Source organism: Rhinolophus sinicus, chromosome 8, assembly GCF_057876585.1.
Source record: "Rhinolophus sinicus isolate RSI-liver-muscle chromosome 8, RSI-T2T, whole genome shotgun sequence".
NCBI classification, from domain to species: Eukaryota; Metazoa; Chordata; class Mammalia; order Chiroptera; family Rhinolophidae; genus Rhinolophus; species Rhinolophus sinicus.
This window is the reverse complement of record NC_142508.1, coordinates 5,804,743-5,822,449: the sequence shown is the minus strand read 5'-3', so window position 1 is coordinate 5,822,449 and position 17,707 is coordinate 5,804,743. Positions and strand designations below refer to the sequence as shown.

The 17,707-nt window shown below is 37.3% G+C and overlaps 1 protein-coding gene across 1 annotated transcript in view; it reads left to right on the top strand.

Moving 5' to 3' along the window:
- CNTNAP2 (contactin associated protein 2) overlaps positions 1–17,707 on the top strand; it is a 1,494,727-nt gene that overhangs the window by 490,281 nt on the left and 986,739 nt on the right. Inside the window, exon 2 of the mRNA XM_088799852.1 lies at positions 490–600. Coding sequence (XP_088655978.1) covers positions 490–600 — 111 coding nt within the window. The remainder of the gene's footprint in view (positions 1–489; positions 601–17,707) is intronic.

The window sequence follows — 17,707 nt, the reverse complement described above, 5'->3', positions numbered from 1 at the left end:
GGGATTAATCAATCTTTCAGATGCTTTTCAAGGTGGTGATTAGTCTGTCTTCTCCTTTACCGACACCTTTTTCTCAGTCTTTTAGTTTTGGTAGGATTCCTCTCATCCTTCCCTGCTCCAATTTTAATGTTTCTAACCTTCTGTTCCTATAATGAATAAATACCTAAAGATTGTCAGAAGACATCAGGTGTCCAAAGATTGTTTGAAGTTAACAAGCTCAACTTACCTCCTGATTCTGTGATGACAGGTGTGAATGAGGCCCTTGGGAATAAAGCAGTTGGTCCTCGTTACGACTCTTGAAATCAGAAACTGTTCCTGTGATTTCTTAGAATTATCATCGTCAAGTTGCCTAAAGTCTGATCTTTTGCCAAATGTTATATCATAAAGATTCAAATTTGTGCTATAGTCAATAATCATTTTAACAAAAGCATACCAGTCATTAGGTAAAGGTCTTTATTGAATCTCTCTCTCTCTCTTTTTTCTTTTCAGAAAAATGTGATGAGCCACTTGTGTCTGGACTCTCCCATGTAGCTTTCAGCAGTTCGTCCTCTATGTCTGCAAGCTATTCTCCTGGCTATGCCAAGATCAACAAGCGAGGGGGTAAATCAATTTTTATTTCCTATGTCGCCAAATGTGGTAAATAAGAATATGCTATATTTACAGTTAAATTTCTAAAAGATATTTTTATTGGACATTAGCAAGCACCCAAAGCCATTCTTCCCACTTTGTGTAACAGGCCACAGGTACTGAAACCTATTTTGCAGCCACTATTGGGGAATCAAAATTTGGGCTGGAAGAAAGAAATGGTAAATGAAAAAGGAAAAAAATTTGGAGTTGCATGTAATAATGAGCTCAAAATGGTATAAAAATTCTGAGTTAAGGAAATTCTTCTTAATCAGAACACATTTAAAAAGAAGTTAAAAAGAATTGAGTCCAAGTATGTGTACACATATTGTGTTCCAAATGTCACTTGATGTTCGCAATAACCTTGTTAGATGGAGTGTTAGGTTAGAGATGCCAATCAGTACTTCTGCCAAACTTTCAACTTTCCACCTCGCATGCTTTTTTTAGCAATCAATTTTTTTTGGTTGTTCAGAAGGGACAACCTTTCAACCACATGGTGCCTTTCTCCCTCCACGAACGACAGATGATTAGAAAAAACCCATGATCTCAGCTGCCGCCATCAGAATCTCTGTTTCATTTGTTACGTGATTTGGGAACGGGGAGGGCTATTGGGAAACCGTGATGGGCTATGTGTAAGTAAGACAAAAAGAGAAATGAAGTAGAACTGGTGAATAAGTGAAAACACAAGACCTCATGGATCCGATAGGAAGTGGGTAAAGTCCTGGTCTCATGCCTTTTCTCCTTCAGGTCCCTGTTTCCAGTGAGCCACGACTTCTGGCCACACTTCTGCTTGAGTCTCTGAAAGTGACCTTCCTAATTCTAATAGTCACCTCCTCTTGCCTGAGCTAATTTGAGTAAATCTGTCCTCCTAGTTCCTAAAGAACTCCTGATCAAAAATAGTTATCCGTGTCCCTGTTTTGCAGAGGAAAATAATAAAGATAGAAACCTGAAAAGACATTAACTGAGAATCTCCGCTTTAGGTTCTAAAGTGGCATAGCGAGGGAGCTGTGTTTAGGACACAAATCCATGTCTTCTCCTCAAACCCGACCCTCTCCGTGTTCCATTAAGCCAGCGGAAGCAATGTCAGTGCTGCATTTGAATTAGCCTGAAGAAAGAACCTAAAAGGAGTGGGAGGTTTGAGTTCAATTTGACTTGTGCTTGTATAGCCAGAGAAACCCAATTAGAAATCCCAGAGTTTCTTAAGTGATATATAGATCTTGAATAATTTTCTTTCTTGTCGCCCTCTGGCCACTTAGGTTTGCGTGGTAGATCCTTCAGTGCTCTCTGCTCCCCAGAGAACTCTTCTTTTTAGATTTGTTTCCTGGATAATTCCTCCCATTTCAGGAACCTGTCATCTTCTCTACTAAACCAAAAAGTGGAGAGTTGTTGGAGATGATGTTTTTTGAAGTTATTTAATCTTTTTTATTCCCTCCAGCAGAGAGAACAGACTGCATTTGCAGGCCACATTATTTGACCATCACTGCTGGGAGGAATAGGTGTATAACAGACACCTGGAAAGACTGCTGGAGCAGGTCTCTTAACATCCACACTTGTATCTTCAAAAGAACCACAGGCTCGACCTTTCCTTAAACAAGACCACTGAAGTTAACGATTGCCGCCACGCCCTGATGCCTTAGCTTGGGCAAATCATTGCTTTTTCATTTTCTGCTTCCTGTTGTCCAAGAGGGATCTTTAGTAATGACCATGTTTCCCCGAAAATAAGACTAAACCAGAAAATAAACCCTAGCATGATTTTTCAGGATGACATTCCCTGAACATAAACCCTAATGCGTCTTTTGGAGCAAAAATTAATATAAGACCCAGTCTTATTTTCTGGGAAACATGGTAGCATGACGCAGCCCCTTCTTTAGTTCACGTGTCCCTATTTACTACACATGCCCCTCGGTGGCTCAGCAAATAATCACACTTACCTGCCCTGCAGAGGTCTGTTCATGCTGCTCCAGGAAAGCAAAGTTTTCTCTCCTCTATTGCATCCTCAATTCTTGTGTCCTTTAGTTTGTAAAACACCTTTTCCCCTTTCTATCCTTTCTCCCTTTCTCTGCTTTAAATATCAACAGGATCTGTCACAAGTAATTAAGTCCAGAACTGTAGCTGATAATAACAACCCATTAATTGTGTTATTAATAATAACCCGATAACCCAATTAATAACCCATTAATTGCTATGAAGTGGGAGAGCAATCGCAGTGCTTCCATGAGGACCGTGTCCCTCTTTGTGCCAATGATGCACCCTGCTGGCCCTCTTCCTCTCTCTCTCTCTCTCTCTCTCTCTCTCTCTCTCTCTCTCTCTCTCTCTCCAGTCCCTGATTCACTCCTCTCTGTTCCTTTTGGCCTACGCCTGGTACCCAGGATTTGCCAAATCACGTAGTATTCTTAACCTTTATTAGGAATAAAGACTTAGACTATAATGTCACATCAAGGCTTAACTTGTGAGATAGACTGCAGTTTCCCATTGGTGTGTTTCTGTCCATGTTGACAGATGTCATTCTGCTATTTTCCCTCTTTCTTCATCCCCTATCGCTTCCTCAGCATTTCTCTTCATCTGCTTCTTTCCCACTCCCTGATGACTCGTTCATACTTTATTACGAATTCATTGGTTGAAGTGTTACTTCTCCTGGGAGCATTTGCCTTTTAAGAGTCAATCCTTGGGAGCAGGAAAATCCACAGGGCTGGTTTTCTAATGAAGCATTTCAGGGTGTTTGACATTCCTCTTTGAACTGGCTATCCTTCTTCATCTTCGAATTACTCTCTTGAAAACACTGCTGATTTTGCTGGCTCTGACGCGGTGCTGAGCAGTGGAAAGAGGGTGACCTGCTTTCATGCGTGACGAGGTTCCAATCCTGAATCAACTGGGGAAGCATATGGTATTAGTCAATGATTTAAACTTTCTGCATCTCCGTTTCCAGATTTCTATGGTTGCTATATAATTTATCACCCAAACCAGGAACTTTGACAGTGAAAGAATTCTATTATAATTATGCCGGGATAATCTTGGCGGTCTGGGCCCTCTCTTTATATTTTAACATGTATATTTCAATTATACAATTTAACAGAGTTGTGGTGAAGACTAAATGACATAATCTACTCAAGCTGTGTTGCATTTAAATATTAGTCTCTTTGCCATGGATTACTCTCAACTTCGAAAACCTATACCGCAGATATTATTTTAAAGCTAGTGAATGAAATATCCTTATCATTACAAAAAAAGGCCTCCCTAAAAAAGCAGCTGCTAGAATTTATGTATTTGCCACTGTGTGTGTGTGTGTTTCCCCATCATCATCTAAGAAAAACAATGATATAATAATTGAAAGATTAATAAAATAGCATTTTAAATATTTTAATGAGTTTTACACAAATGGACTGCTACTTAACATGGACTTAAATGTTCCCCAGGTCTTTTCACCTCAAATTCCTTTCAATTCAAATGAAAGCGTTTATGTCAGTGACTTTAAAGTGTTATTTTGTTTTGTTTTTTTATTTGAATTAGATTTGATAGAATCCAACATCATATTTATTAATTTTATGGTCTTCAGGAGAAGCAAAAAAAAATTAATCTTGACATTAGATAGAATTAAACAATATTGCTTTTTTTCCTTCAGCCCTACACATCCTATTTTTAAAAAATAAACTTTAAATGATTTCTTCTAAACCCATTAGCAGGTCTTGGGATTCACCTTTCCAAGTGCATGAGCGTGGTTGTCTAACTAACAATAGAAGTTTTAATTTATTCCTTTTACTTTAATTCTCAAACCTAAATCAAAATTTTGGCTTTGCTAGAAGCTTTAAAAAATTAAACGTACAGTACATGGTACGTTTGTGTGATTGACGCTTATTAAAAATGATGGAAGGATATTCACCAGGGAATAACTCATACATTTGTGTAGCCATGCCTTTTTAATTTGCAAATAATATTGCTATTTTTCTCCTGTGGCAACAAATTTTACAATGTTGGAATTCTAATACCGTCTTTTGTGTTCCCCATAGAGATCTGCGCTGGGTTTTGTAGCATTTCCCAGAGAACACGGTCTCCCAGTGTGTGGAGTTAATATGTGCTCTGCCCCCGCACCGGTAATGCATGTTCCCGCAATCACCCCAGTCAGGCCCATGTTGTGTTCTGTGGTCCTCTCTAGGGAAATCAGAAAGACCCTCTTCATCCTGGAGCATCTTTAGGGCCAGCAGAACACATATTCACTTTGGGAGATGCTTTTCGAGTTTAGCCAAACACTCTGCACATCAAGGGAACAGAGTGTGTTTACTGTACTTCAAAGTACATGGTATCCCATGGGTTCGCTGCTGTGTTTCTGCAAATACTGCTTTTAGAAGCTCTTTGATATTAGTGTGATGGAAGATGATTTTTGGTTTAGCAGAGTGAACTGGAGTTAATTAAAGGAAGAGTGTTTCTTGATTTGGGCATTTGAGATGAAGAACTTTGTAGTTAATTATTTTAAGGAAGTTACTATTTTGCTAGCTTTGTAGCAAATATCCTTATATTTGCCACTGAGAAAATTATGAGCTGGATTAGAATTAGTGTTATGACATTAACCACTGCTACCCTCTTTGAAATGGCTCTGAAATATGAATTTCTTTTTCCTTTACTTGTAGCATATATCTATACTTCATTTTCTTTTATTACCAATGTGTAGAACATTAATTTTCTAACACTTTTCTCATATCACGGTATGACCAGTTGATTGTCTAAAAGAATGGGAAAGTTGTGAATAATCCACGAACAGATCTGTACTATATCTTCGTAGTATAGGCTTTGTAATTTTACTTTACACACAATATGGAAATCATGCTGTTTGGTGCTTGTCCTAAAAAATTTAGGATGTATGGGGTGGGCACACTTTACTTCAGAACTAACAAAGAAATATATTTAAATAGGTAGTGATTTTGAGAAGATGTGCAGAATAAATGTATCTTTGTGGATTTCTTGATAAGACCTTAGAGGAACTAAAGTTCCCTTTTGCCCTAGACCTTGGACCATTCTCTCCTGGGTTTAATTGCCCTGATTGTCTCACTTCTATAATGAAACGCCTGGGCTAGATGGTCTCTAGGACCCAGTCATTTCTGAATACCCTCACCTTGTAGCCAAGATTAATCATAATTCCTTGGTCTTGATCTTAATGGATGGCTACAGATTCTTAGGGATCTACACCATTTCTTCTTTGTGTAGAGGGATACTTCCTATTAAATACCTTGGAAAACATCTAGGTTGTCTGGGAGAATATATTGATCCAATCAACTTTTTACAAGTTGCATTTTTTCTTTCAAAACCATTCCAGGATGTATGACAATGGTATATTTTGGAGATTAAATGTTTAGTTATCCCTTTACTATTTGCTACTTTTATTCAAGACAAGCTTTACTATTTTTCACCTTTCGGCCAACAAGGTGGAGAATTTAGGTAAATGATTTGTATCATAGCAGAAGGATTCATCGTAAAACAGAATTCTTCACACAAATCCACAGCACTTTTTTTTTTTTTTAACATGGTACTACACACGTTTGATTATCCAAGAATATTTCTGAGCAATTGAATAAGAATATTAGATTACGTTTAGTGCATATATTTTTTTACCTGTTTTAAACTTCAAATACTCATTGCTTCTATGTTGGGTGACTTGTTAAATCAAGAGTATCAGTTTCCAAAAGGTTACCTCACAAGTTATCTAGTCACTGATAGCTAATTGGGGTCCAGACGATTATAGAGCATAAATAACAATAGCAAGCACAATTGCCATCGCTTATAAATAACATAAACTAATTATTGATTATTTAGAATAAACATGCATAACAATTGGGAAATGGCCCCATGATATTTGTGTTCTCCCAATGCTTTGAAATTATGGAACAGGTACCATCTGGTTGATGGTGTTGAGTGGGTGAAGCGTGTCCCTATCTCAAGATGTTTCTTGTATAGATGAGACCTTCCGTTTGAGCTGCTAAATCCAATCAGTAACATGTGCCTTTAGGTAACAGAACCATTCCATCTATTGGTTCTTATCTATTGTGTCTGGCCCGTAAGGAATACATTCCGTGTCCCAGTTGCAGCAGTATAGCCTGTGAGAAAAACAAAAGTCAGTAATGAGCAGGGCGTGTCCAGCGTCACTGGGACACTCACATCAGCTGATCACATTAAGGACAGTACCCAGTAGGCTCAGGGTCCAATTATTAGACAAGGTGAGGGCACACACAACTACTCATGTGAAAAATACACTTCTACCCCATAATTCCATTTCCCCTAAAGCAGAGGAGTGGGTCTGCCTCATTCTTCAATATCTACTCTTCTATGATCAGAGAAAGTTCCATGATTTTTGTCTAGGTGCCTCCTTCCCATTATTTCACTCAGTAAGAGAAAAAAAAAAAAATAAATTAAAGGCAGGGCAAATTATTTCCAGGACCATTGAAAGCATTTAATCGAATAATAGCTCTATTAGCAACCTGGTTAAGTCATACTGATTCGAATGAATATACCCTTAATACCTTTAACAACTTAATGATTCTCCCCCCACACAATTTTCTTTGGGGAGAATTAAAAAAAAAAAAAAAAAGTGGCATCAAATCTCTTTATACTCAAGCCATCCAAATGAATTCTAAAAATATTGCCACTGATAACAACACAAAGCATTCCAGCCTTTGTTAGCACACTGCCTTTTCTGTACTTGTAAATGAGCAATCAACAATGTTTACTTGTCCTCTATGCTTTAAAATGGAGATATATGTTTGACATAAATACTGCTAACAGTAAACCATGGCATTTAAGACAGTCTATTTTTATTGTTCTTGCCTCTGTGACATTACAATGTAAACACAAACTGTAGAAAGCTTTATTCCTCAGGTTTTCACTCAAAGGTCAGTGTTTTTTGTTTTTTAACTTTTTCTTAGCTATGTTTATTTTGTTAGCAATGTAAGGAATGCATTTTACATGGTTTTATTTTGCTTTGTTTTCCTTCTCTGCAGCTTTCGGAATTTATGGCCTTGCTTGTATTTGTTTTCCACTTTAAAGTCGGTGGGCGATGCTATTTATTTTAGTTGGAGGATCCTTGTCTGACTTATATCTGTTACCTTCACATCAGCAGACGTGTGCAGCCAGGATGGATTATTCTGATTTAGAAGGTGTGTGCCTGGGCATATGTATGAACGATGCGTAATTATACATGCTTCGTGGATTTTTCCCTAGCCAGTTTCTGGCAGTTATGTATTTCAAATGGATTATTAATCTGAGTTTTGTTATTATTGTCATTTGTTTGTTTTGCTTTATTTTGCTTTCAACTGATGTTTAGAATACTTATAAGCCCTATAGGTCCTACTGTTGTGGTGATAAAAAATACAGCAGGTCCTAAAATAACGTTGTTTGGTTCAGTGTCATTATAATGTTGATGAGTTGCCTTAGAAACTTAACTCTTGTTTCCATCAATTAGCCTGTGATGAAATTGGTTTTAAGTGAGGACTTACTGTATTGTTGATTCTCCTACTTGTCTGCCTTAAGTGTTCTAGAGAGAGAGGAAGTTGAAACCACAGACTGCTGCCATCTGCATGTTTCTGTGATATTAGAGATTTATAAGTGATTGCTAGAGCCTCTTATTTTACATTTTCAGAAGGCCATGCGTTCTTATAGGGTCATATAAGGCCCCCTGAAAGAGGATGATTCAAATGAACCTGAGAATAGTATCAACAAGAGGAAGACAGTCTGGGCGGAACTGAGACTGCCTCTTCGTGGAAGGACTGGCAATCCATAACAAACAAGTCCGGGAGGCCAGGAAACCAGAGGCTGGTGCCACCGCCCCCACCCCAGTCCTTCCATACCTTATGCTCAGACTAGTAAATTAGCAACAGTTCCCATCGTCATCCAGATTTTCATTCTATAGATCATTCTTCATACACAGCTTCAGCATTTTTAAGTTGCTTGTCCTTTAGTAGTGAGTTTAGGTGTCACCTTTTTAAAAAGTCACCACTGATGGCTAGACAAGGTATCTCTCTCCATTTTTCAAGATGCACCATGTTTTTTTTCTATGTCAGAACTCAGGGTACAGTATCGTATTGTAGATTTATTTGTCTGACTCCATGTGACTGGGTCAGAGTAGATACTCACAGATAGCAGAACACATTCTGGTGTATTCACATTTTCTCATCTGGTCCCTACGAAAACCCTTGGAAAGAATGTAGAAGTACTAAAATTCAGTTTTGTGAATAAGACAACTTAAATTCAAGAAAGTTTGGATTCCTGCGCAAGGTCACAGCTTGCAGCAGATTTGAGCATTTGAAATCAATTCTTCTGACTTTAAAATCACTACCTGCTCTATTTTCCACATGTCTTCCCTGCCTCTGTGAGCTGTTCTTTAGGAAAACGTGGAATCTTACTTGAGTTGGTAAGAGTATAGCTAATGTTTTCCCCCTGGTGTTATACAATGCAGACACATCTCTTGGTTTTATTTTTGAGAAGTTTATACTGACTTGGTGACTTCTCTGTATGCTTATTATCTTTGTTTTAAATAATCAAAGAGTATGAAGAAATTGTTTTTAATATTTGCATATAATATATTTTTAAAGAAACATCTTTTTTTTTTTTTTTCCTACACGTAAAGCTAGTCAAAATCTAGGCTCCTTCAGTCTTCTTTCTGACTTTGTTCGATATGAGGTGGTACGCAAAAAAGACATAACTGTACTTGAAATATTATATATGTAAGAACAGTAAAGATTGGAACAAAACAATAAGACCAACATTCTGTCTCCCAGAAAAAAAAAAAAATTGAAATAAGAAAAAACTACTGACGCACAGCACCAATATGCTAGAAACTGATAGAAGCAATTTTTTTTAAGTCACTAACACTTTTAATATTCCGAACACACATGGAGAACAAGCAGTAAGTCAGTATGAAGTGAAAGGAAATGAATAATAGAAATAAAACTCAACCACAAAATAGGACATTTCTGATATCTACTAGATATACCATAAACTGGATCTCTGTTTGTCATGAGATGGGGATAATCTGGCATTGATAATAACAAGAATTCACTGTGAGATCATTATCAATGACTGAATTGTTTCTTCCATTCCAAATGGAAGATTCACCATTTTTACATTTTGCCCTCAATTTTGTATTTGTTTACTGTGTTTCCCTGAAAATAAGACCGAGCCGGACAATCAGCTCTAACGCATCTTTTGGAGCAAAAATTAATATAAGACCCGGTCTTATTTTACTATAATGTAAGACCGGGTCTTCAACATCACATCACATCACATCACATCACATCACATCACATCACATCACATCACATCACATCACATCACATCACAACGTAACGTAACATAACATAACAATACTGAGTCTTATATAATATAAGACCAGGTCTTATATTAATTTTTGCTCCAAAAGACGCGTTAGAGCTGATTGTCTGGCTAGGTCTTATTTTCAGGGAAACACGATAGTAGAATGACATACGTCCTGGAAACCTGTAGAAACTACTAAGGGAATTGATTCAGTTTTCCCCGATCTTCTATATATCAGGTTTTGGAATAAATAAAGCAAAAACGATTTGACCAATTATTTTGAAGCTATTATTTTTAATTTTCTCTACATCTAAGTCAACACTTAATCATTTATGGTGCAAAATAATTTCCTAAAGAGACTGTCAAAGAAGTAATAAATGCCTTTGGTTTTTAATTCCAACTGTTGTATTTGAATTTCCACAATTAAAAGAGAAATTTGAAACCAGATAGTTGTCCTTTGAACAACAAATAGTTTTTATTGGTTTCACACCCAAAGGACTGGCACTAACTGGGCATTAGATGAAAAGAAGGAAAGAGGCTATGTAACCTGCAAGCAGCCTCACCTCTTCCCAGGTATGAGTGCCAGACTCTCAAACAGTGGCCATTAGACCAAAGTGGACCAATTTTAGGGATATTATTCGGTAAATCCAAACAATGCAATTCTAGCAAAAATACTGCCTTATCTACATGATTTAGTCTGTGATTTGTCTGCAGGAATCTGAAGACAGGCTTTTGGTTCACTCAGTCTACAGTCCAGTTTTCTGTGGTTCGTAGTTAGGAGAAGCTTGCTTGGGTGGACAAGGCTAGAATGCCACTCAGGACCCCCGTGCTTTGCAGCATTGGGGTAAAGGACTCAGCAGACAAGGCATGTGTACTGTTCAATGAGTAAAACAGAAAAAGCATGCTGGTCTTTTGCTGTAATTCCACACTAATTTGCTGTGAGATCTTTGGAACTTTTTTTTCCTATTGTTATGACATACATTTGGAAATCATCAATTCTCCTTAGCAATTTATCAATAACATGGCAAGGATTCACTAAGGAGAAACAGACAGGGAAGATGCGTTAGCAGCCTGAAACATGTTAATCAGCTTCTGGAATGCCAACAATTTAAAATCAAATAGATTTCTCACTGAGACTCAAATCTAAAACCTTGTGATTCTATTTCTGTGTATTGGATTAACCGAGATGTAAGGTTAACTTTGTTCTCAACTCATAGGGATCTCCACCTACCTACCTTTTTTCCTTTTTTCTTCTCTTTGTGTGGATGGCTTAGCTGGTATAGAAAACAGTGAGCTTGAGATTGATTCTTTTGGATATTCTGAAGTGTTATCTGTGCTAGCTTCTCACTCAATAGTGGGATAACAAAAGGCAGAAGTGGGGAAATAAAAGTCCTCTTGAATAAGAATTCTATTTCTCTCTGCTGCATGGAATAATACAGTTATTCATATTTTAGGCCCCTAAATTAGACATTCATTATTCATAAATACTTACGTAACTCTGAGTTATTCAGGCTGGGAGAGAGCATCAGTGATTTTATTTTCTTTGTGACTGAGATATCCTGTATCTAAAAGAAAGCACAAAAAATTGTTTTTAAAAATACCCTGTCTGCTGTATGTAAACCTACATTTTAAATTTTAAGCAAATTACCTCCAACAAAACAAGGCTAACATAGTACATTTGGCTGTGTCTTTTCAAAGAAGCAATCCGCAGAAATGGACTAGAGCCGATTCTATTAGAGTGGTAATGACGGACTAAAATATTAACATTGATTCTCCCAGCCATCGCCCTCTCAAATAGTTCTAATGTACAGTGACACAGGTCAAGACCTGGAAAGGCCTAATAGACAAGACTAAGTAAGTATCAGAATAAGACTTGAAATAATGCTCAGTTCAGAAGGAACGAGGGAGCCCAGTCATTAAATAAACATGCATTGAGCTGAGCACAGACCACAACTCCATGTTCATTTGCATATGGAACTTAAACATCTGAAGAGTTGACAAGCAAACATTTTATGGACTTTGAGATGAGGTCAACATTATGACAAGAGGCAGTGCTTGTCTGAAGTACATGGGTGAGGAAGTATCCCTAGCTCCAAATATAGAGAAGGCCCGGGTGTCATCTACGTACAAATCCAAAATCATGGACACTCGTTTTACTTATGTTGTGAAGACGATTATTAAACAACATGGTCATGTATGCCCTTTGCAAGAATGGTTTCCGTAGAATTTTGGAGGAGGAATCCAAAGTTTTGTGGGTAGAAAAATGAATTTAAGGTGAAGAAGAGGAGCTAGCACATGTAGACTACATTTTCAAGATGTTCGGATGGATGGCAAGAAGAAAATCACACAAAACAAGGGGTGGGGTGTGGTCAAGATGTATTTTCTTCTTTAATATGAATGAGATTTAAGACTGCTGTAGAGAAAAGTGAGTGAATAGAAAGTGGAAAGTTAGTTGAAAGTGCAGTCAAGACACTCCATGACTTATGGTGTAAGGTTTTCGAGGTACTAGTACTCTCTTATAAGCTGCTATAGTAGAGGGTACAAGACCACTGCGTTTAGATTAATTCAGACCTGAGTTAAAAACTTGCCCCTACTTCTTATTAGCTATGTAATTTTGGTAAAATCATTAAACATATATAAAATGGGTATAATAGTATCTACCTAGTACAATATTTATGGGGTATAAATGAGATTAGTTTTTGTAATGTACTTAGCACACTACCTGGCAGCGTAAGGTTAGCTCTCATGAAATGAAGATTGTTTTAATTATTATCTGTACTAATGTTATTCATTGGAATTGCAGGCATATAAGTTGGACTTAAGCAGGTCTAAGAGGATACAATCATCCTCTGACACTGGAGAAAGAGAGGTACAAATTGGTGTGGATATATAATAGGAGTTTGTAGTTAGAATTAAAGAATTCAAAGACAATCCTACTTAATAACTTTAGATTTTTCAGGAAAGTTTAAGGGAAACTCTGCTATGAGTAGGTGGGAAAGGGTCGAGGGGCTTATAGAATGTGATGTTTTGTGTGTTCCTTTTTTTGGGGGGTGGGGAGGTCATAGAGACCAATGAGAGAGGACTCAAACCCAAACTGCTAAAATGTTAATAGACATTCTTGAGGACACAATTGTTGTTGAAGATTATCAATTTCATGACTTACAGAGGCAACATCTGTAAAACTGTGTGATTTTTCTCTAGCTTATTCACAGAGGAACTGAAGAGAGAAGACAGAGTTAGTTTGGAGTTCTGCTGGGTCTATAGCACAGGAAATTAAGTATTAGGAAATTAAGTATGGTCAGATAATATACCTTGAGATAACATATATAGAGACAGGTTAGAGAGGCTCCCAGAAGCCTGACTGAGAGAAAATGGGGGTATCAATGACAAGGATATCTCTACGCAACCAAAGACCATGAATTAAATAGCCATGGCCATGGAAGAACTAGGGGAACAGGTGGTTATAACCAGACAATTGGCTATTGACATATAAGATTTCAGTGAAATCAGACATCTGGGTAATGACTAAGTCCCAGGTGTGGCCACAGAAGAAGGTAATCAGTGTGTAAAAGGACACTGAAGGTGAGGAAGTCAAATAAACACGAGACTATTATCTTGGGCAGGTTTTGGGCATGTACCCCATGCAGACAAGTCTTGAGTTTAACAGGAAAATGGAGTCAGATTCTGATGTCTTCAAGAAAGAAGGGAGGTGACCACAAGTTCAGTAGATCACAGCAATAAGAAGTTGCTAGAAGGTGTAATGGTATTAGTGTCCATAGACGAGATTTTTTTTTTTTTACTTGAATGTGTTTCTACAAAATGGGAAAAATGGTCATCTAGAGCCATAAAGGGTGAAGGATATTGAGTTACTAGTAGACAGTTCTAAGATGAGCAGAGGAATTACTGTCATTGATAGTCAACAAGTATGTTTTTGTGGGTTGTAGACAGCATGATTCTAAAGGACATCATCCATGTTATAATCTACCGTAGTGCTGTCCAGTGAAATATAAACTAAGCCACGTATGTAATTTTGAATTATCCAATCGTCATATTAAAAAGTAAGAAAAAAAGGTGAAATGCATTTTACAATATGTTCTATTTAATATATCAAAATATCATTTTAATATGTGATCAGTATAAATATTATTAATTTGACATTTTGCTTTGTGATGCTGTTTTTCAAATATGGTATATATATTATACTTCTAGCACATCTTAAGTCAAAAACTAAATTCTGGTCAGAAATACTGTATATTTAAGTTTCATAAAATCTGTGGTTGAAAAGCTGGACTTACATACCCAAGTGTCCCCCAAATACTTAAAACGGCCTCCAATTACTGACTTGAGTGTCAGGTTTTAAATATAAATTTCAATTAATTGACATAAAGTTAAAAATGTAGTTCTTTCAGGCAGGTGATAGTCTCCCTGGCCATATGTCAAGTGGTCAGTAGCCACACGTATTGGTCAGCCTAGGTTATGTGAATGTAACTGTGAGGATTTAGAGGCAGTAATCGCTCGCAGTGACATTGACCTTTGGGAAAGAGTCAGAATTCAGTTAAAACCAGAAGGTGGCATGGAGACAACAGAATTGTAGTCACTTGGGGGTTGGGGAGGGTGCTAAGTGCTAACATCAACCTAAAGTTAGCCTCAGTTTAAAAGGAAAAGCAACCATGCCAGAGATAAGACAGTTATTTAGTGTAGGAAACTGTTTAGGAACATATAGGGTTTGGGATTCCTCTTGGGTGTGGGAGATGAAGGGTCCTGTATTAGCTCCAGCCTCCGGACAGCTGTGGGATCCAGCGGCCAAGTGCAGCCTCTGGCCCTGTGTTGAACTTCAGTCACCAGAGAGGTATCAGAAGTATTATTTGGACCTAAAGAAGAGTAGGTAGTGTCAGAGCTAGGATCAGAGCTATAGGAAGCCCAGGGGGGGTTTTGTTTATTGTGGAAGAAGGGGCTCTGGAGGTTTCCTTTCTTTCCCAGAACATATTGTAAACCATCTGATGTTTGTTGAGATTGCATTGGGGTATGCTCTGCCAAAACTACTTCATCGGGCCTTAGAGACAGCAGCTGCTTCTGCTGTTGAGGGTAGGAGAGTCGGATTCTCTGTTTGGACAGCTGAAGGCAAATCCTTCTAAAGGAACCAGACAGATTCATCACGATAGCCAGAAGAATCTTCTTTCAGTGAAGACTGGACTCAATGCCTTTGGTTAGTCTGTTTCACGGGCGTAACCCTGGCAATATGGACCTGGATTAGTCACTCTGTGCCTAATAGTACATATTACATAGTACATATGTGCCTATGTATATATAATACTGCATCCACATAGCTAAACATTACATGTAACCTCTTGTTTAGTCGTGTAGTAAAAAAGTTGGTCCAAATCATTGCATATGCATATTTTCTATTACGTTTAGAGGATTGATGATTAGAAGATGACAGGAAGACATTATTTAATAATTACAAGAGAATGCGTTCCTTAGCAAGGATAATGTACCTCATTAAAAATAAAGATCATTCAATTATTTCTCTGCTGAAAAGTATCATGGTCATAAATAGCATGACCCTAGAAGACATCAGTCATGATTTAAAGTTCCAAAATGGAGATTAAAATATTAATAGTCATTGGATAGATACAATCTTCTAGAGATGAGAACAGATAGACAGATAGATTAAATAATTTTCCCAAGGTTCCATTCATATATGTTGGAGCCGAGATTAAAATCAAGGTCTACATAAATTTGTGTCTTTTTCACAATGAGGAGCTGTCTACAATTTGGGATGCCCCAAAGCTGCCATAATAAGCCACAGGTAATCTAATGTATTATATAAATTGTTCATTTGGGGGGGTGGGAAGAAGGGCAATTCAAAGTAGCAAAAATCTGTCCCAAACATCATTTCATAAAGCAAATATATAAAGCAAACAACAACATCAACAACAACAATAATAATAAACATAATAAAATACTATTTGAAAATAGATAATTGAAACATGTTGAAAATATCTATTTTAAATAATTCAATAGTCTATGCTTCTTTTACTCCATTAATTATGTAATACCTTATGTATTCATTAAGTTCTGCTCTAAAATGCAGCCTCTCTGCACGTGACCTACAGCTTTGTATGCTATAGACAGAGTAGTCAGACAAAGTGGAGCCCAAGGGCACCCATTGCCTGGAGGAGTTTGCAGAGAAAAACTTGAAAGAAAAAGAAAAAAAATGCTAATCCTAGATGTAATGTAAGTATATGAATATAACTATTTTTCCTTAAAATCTGAACATGGATGATGAAACATAAATCCCCATGATACATGAGTAATTTCTTGCATTATATAGCTTAGTGAGAAGTGAGAATATAGTAAGTATTTTTTTAAAAAAGATCAACAATGCTGATAATATTTTAAACCATTTAATTCTGTGTGTTGACATTTTGCTAACCCTGGGCTGATGGGCCTTTGTCTGAGTTCTGACTTCACTTAGTCAGTGTTTCCTGTAATACACTCTTACCCACCACAAATCAACATTCAAGGACCAATCTCTTAAAAGCACAAAATGTATTGTTGCTAAGGTGACATGAAAATGCAGGTGTTCCCCAGGGAAAGCTAGCAAGGGTCTGGGATGTGACATGGAGGCATGAAGCCAGTGTGCAGTCTCCAGGCCTGTCCCATGAACATGACTTTGGTTCAGACCCCACAGGGGAGTCTGGAGACCAGTCACATCTCAGAGCTGTCGGAAACAGAGTATGGCTAGCCCTACCTTCTTCAGACATTGGTTAACGTTCACAAATTGTGACTCTCCTTATGTTCAGGCAAGGTAAATCCTGGCACCCTGAGGGCATGGTACAGGCACAGGTACTGGTTGTCACCTAATAAACTTGAACTTGTCCATACCTTATTCCCCAATAATTTAAGTGATAGGAGCATAGCCTCATTGCACATTTTTTTCCAGAAGAAATGTATAAAAATGTACATAACAAAATTGTGTGTAATAGCAAAAAAGTGGAAACAACCCAAATCCCATCAATAGCATCACTGTTAGAAAAAGTAAACTATATTTTATATATTGAGACACAATTCAAAAATGAGGGTAACTGCACTAGAGAAACATATCTACATAGATGAATACAAAAACCACAGGTGGAAAAACACACACAATAAGTCACAGGAGAAAAAAATGCAATATAATTCCACTTACATAAAGTTTAAAAACAGGTAAAATAAAATATTATATTATGTAGGACTACGTGTATACATATGTGATGAAACCATAAAGAAGAGAAAGCTTAAGTAAAAATGCAAAATATTGAGTACCATTGAGTTGGAGGGAAGGGGGTGGTATTGGGAGAGATACCCTGAGGACTGGAAACAAGTTGATAACTTTCTACTTAAATTAGTTTCTTGGCTTGTTTTTAAATTGAACACATAGGTCTTCTGTTTATAGTACTCAAAAAGTCATTAAAAATCTATAAGGAAAAACTTACTATCCAGCTTAAGACAAGGAGAGAGAGGGAGAGCCGTGGGTTTCCTCATTGATGATACATTCACTCAGCAAATGTTTGAATACTGACTAAGAGCAGGGAATTCTTGTAGAAGCTCAGGATATGCCGATGAGTAAGACCTAGTTTCCACAACAGAGTTCAACATTAAAGAGGCAGTGCCACAATGTAGGCATTTAGAGGGTAAATTATGATAGCTGCATAACCGTGGGACAGTTCATTAATAACCCTCAGTTTCCTCATCGGTAAAATAGAGAAAACAATGCTGACTGCCTCCTTCACTTGTGAGGAGTACG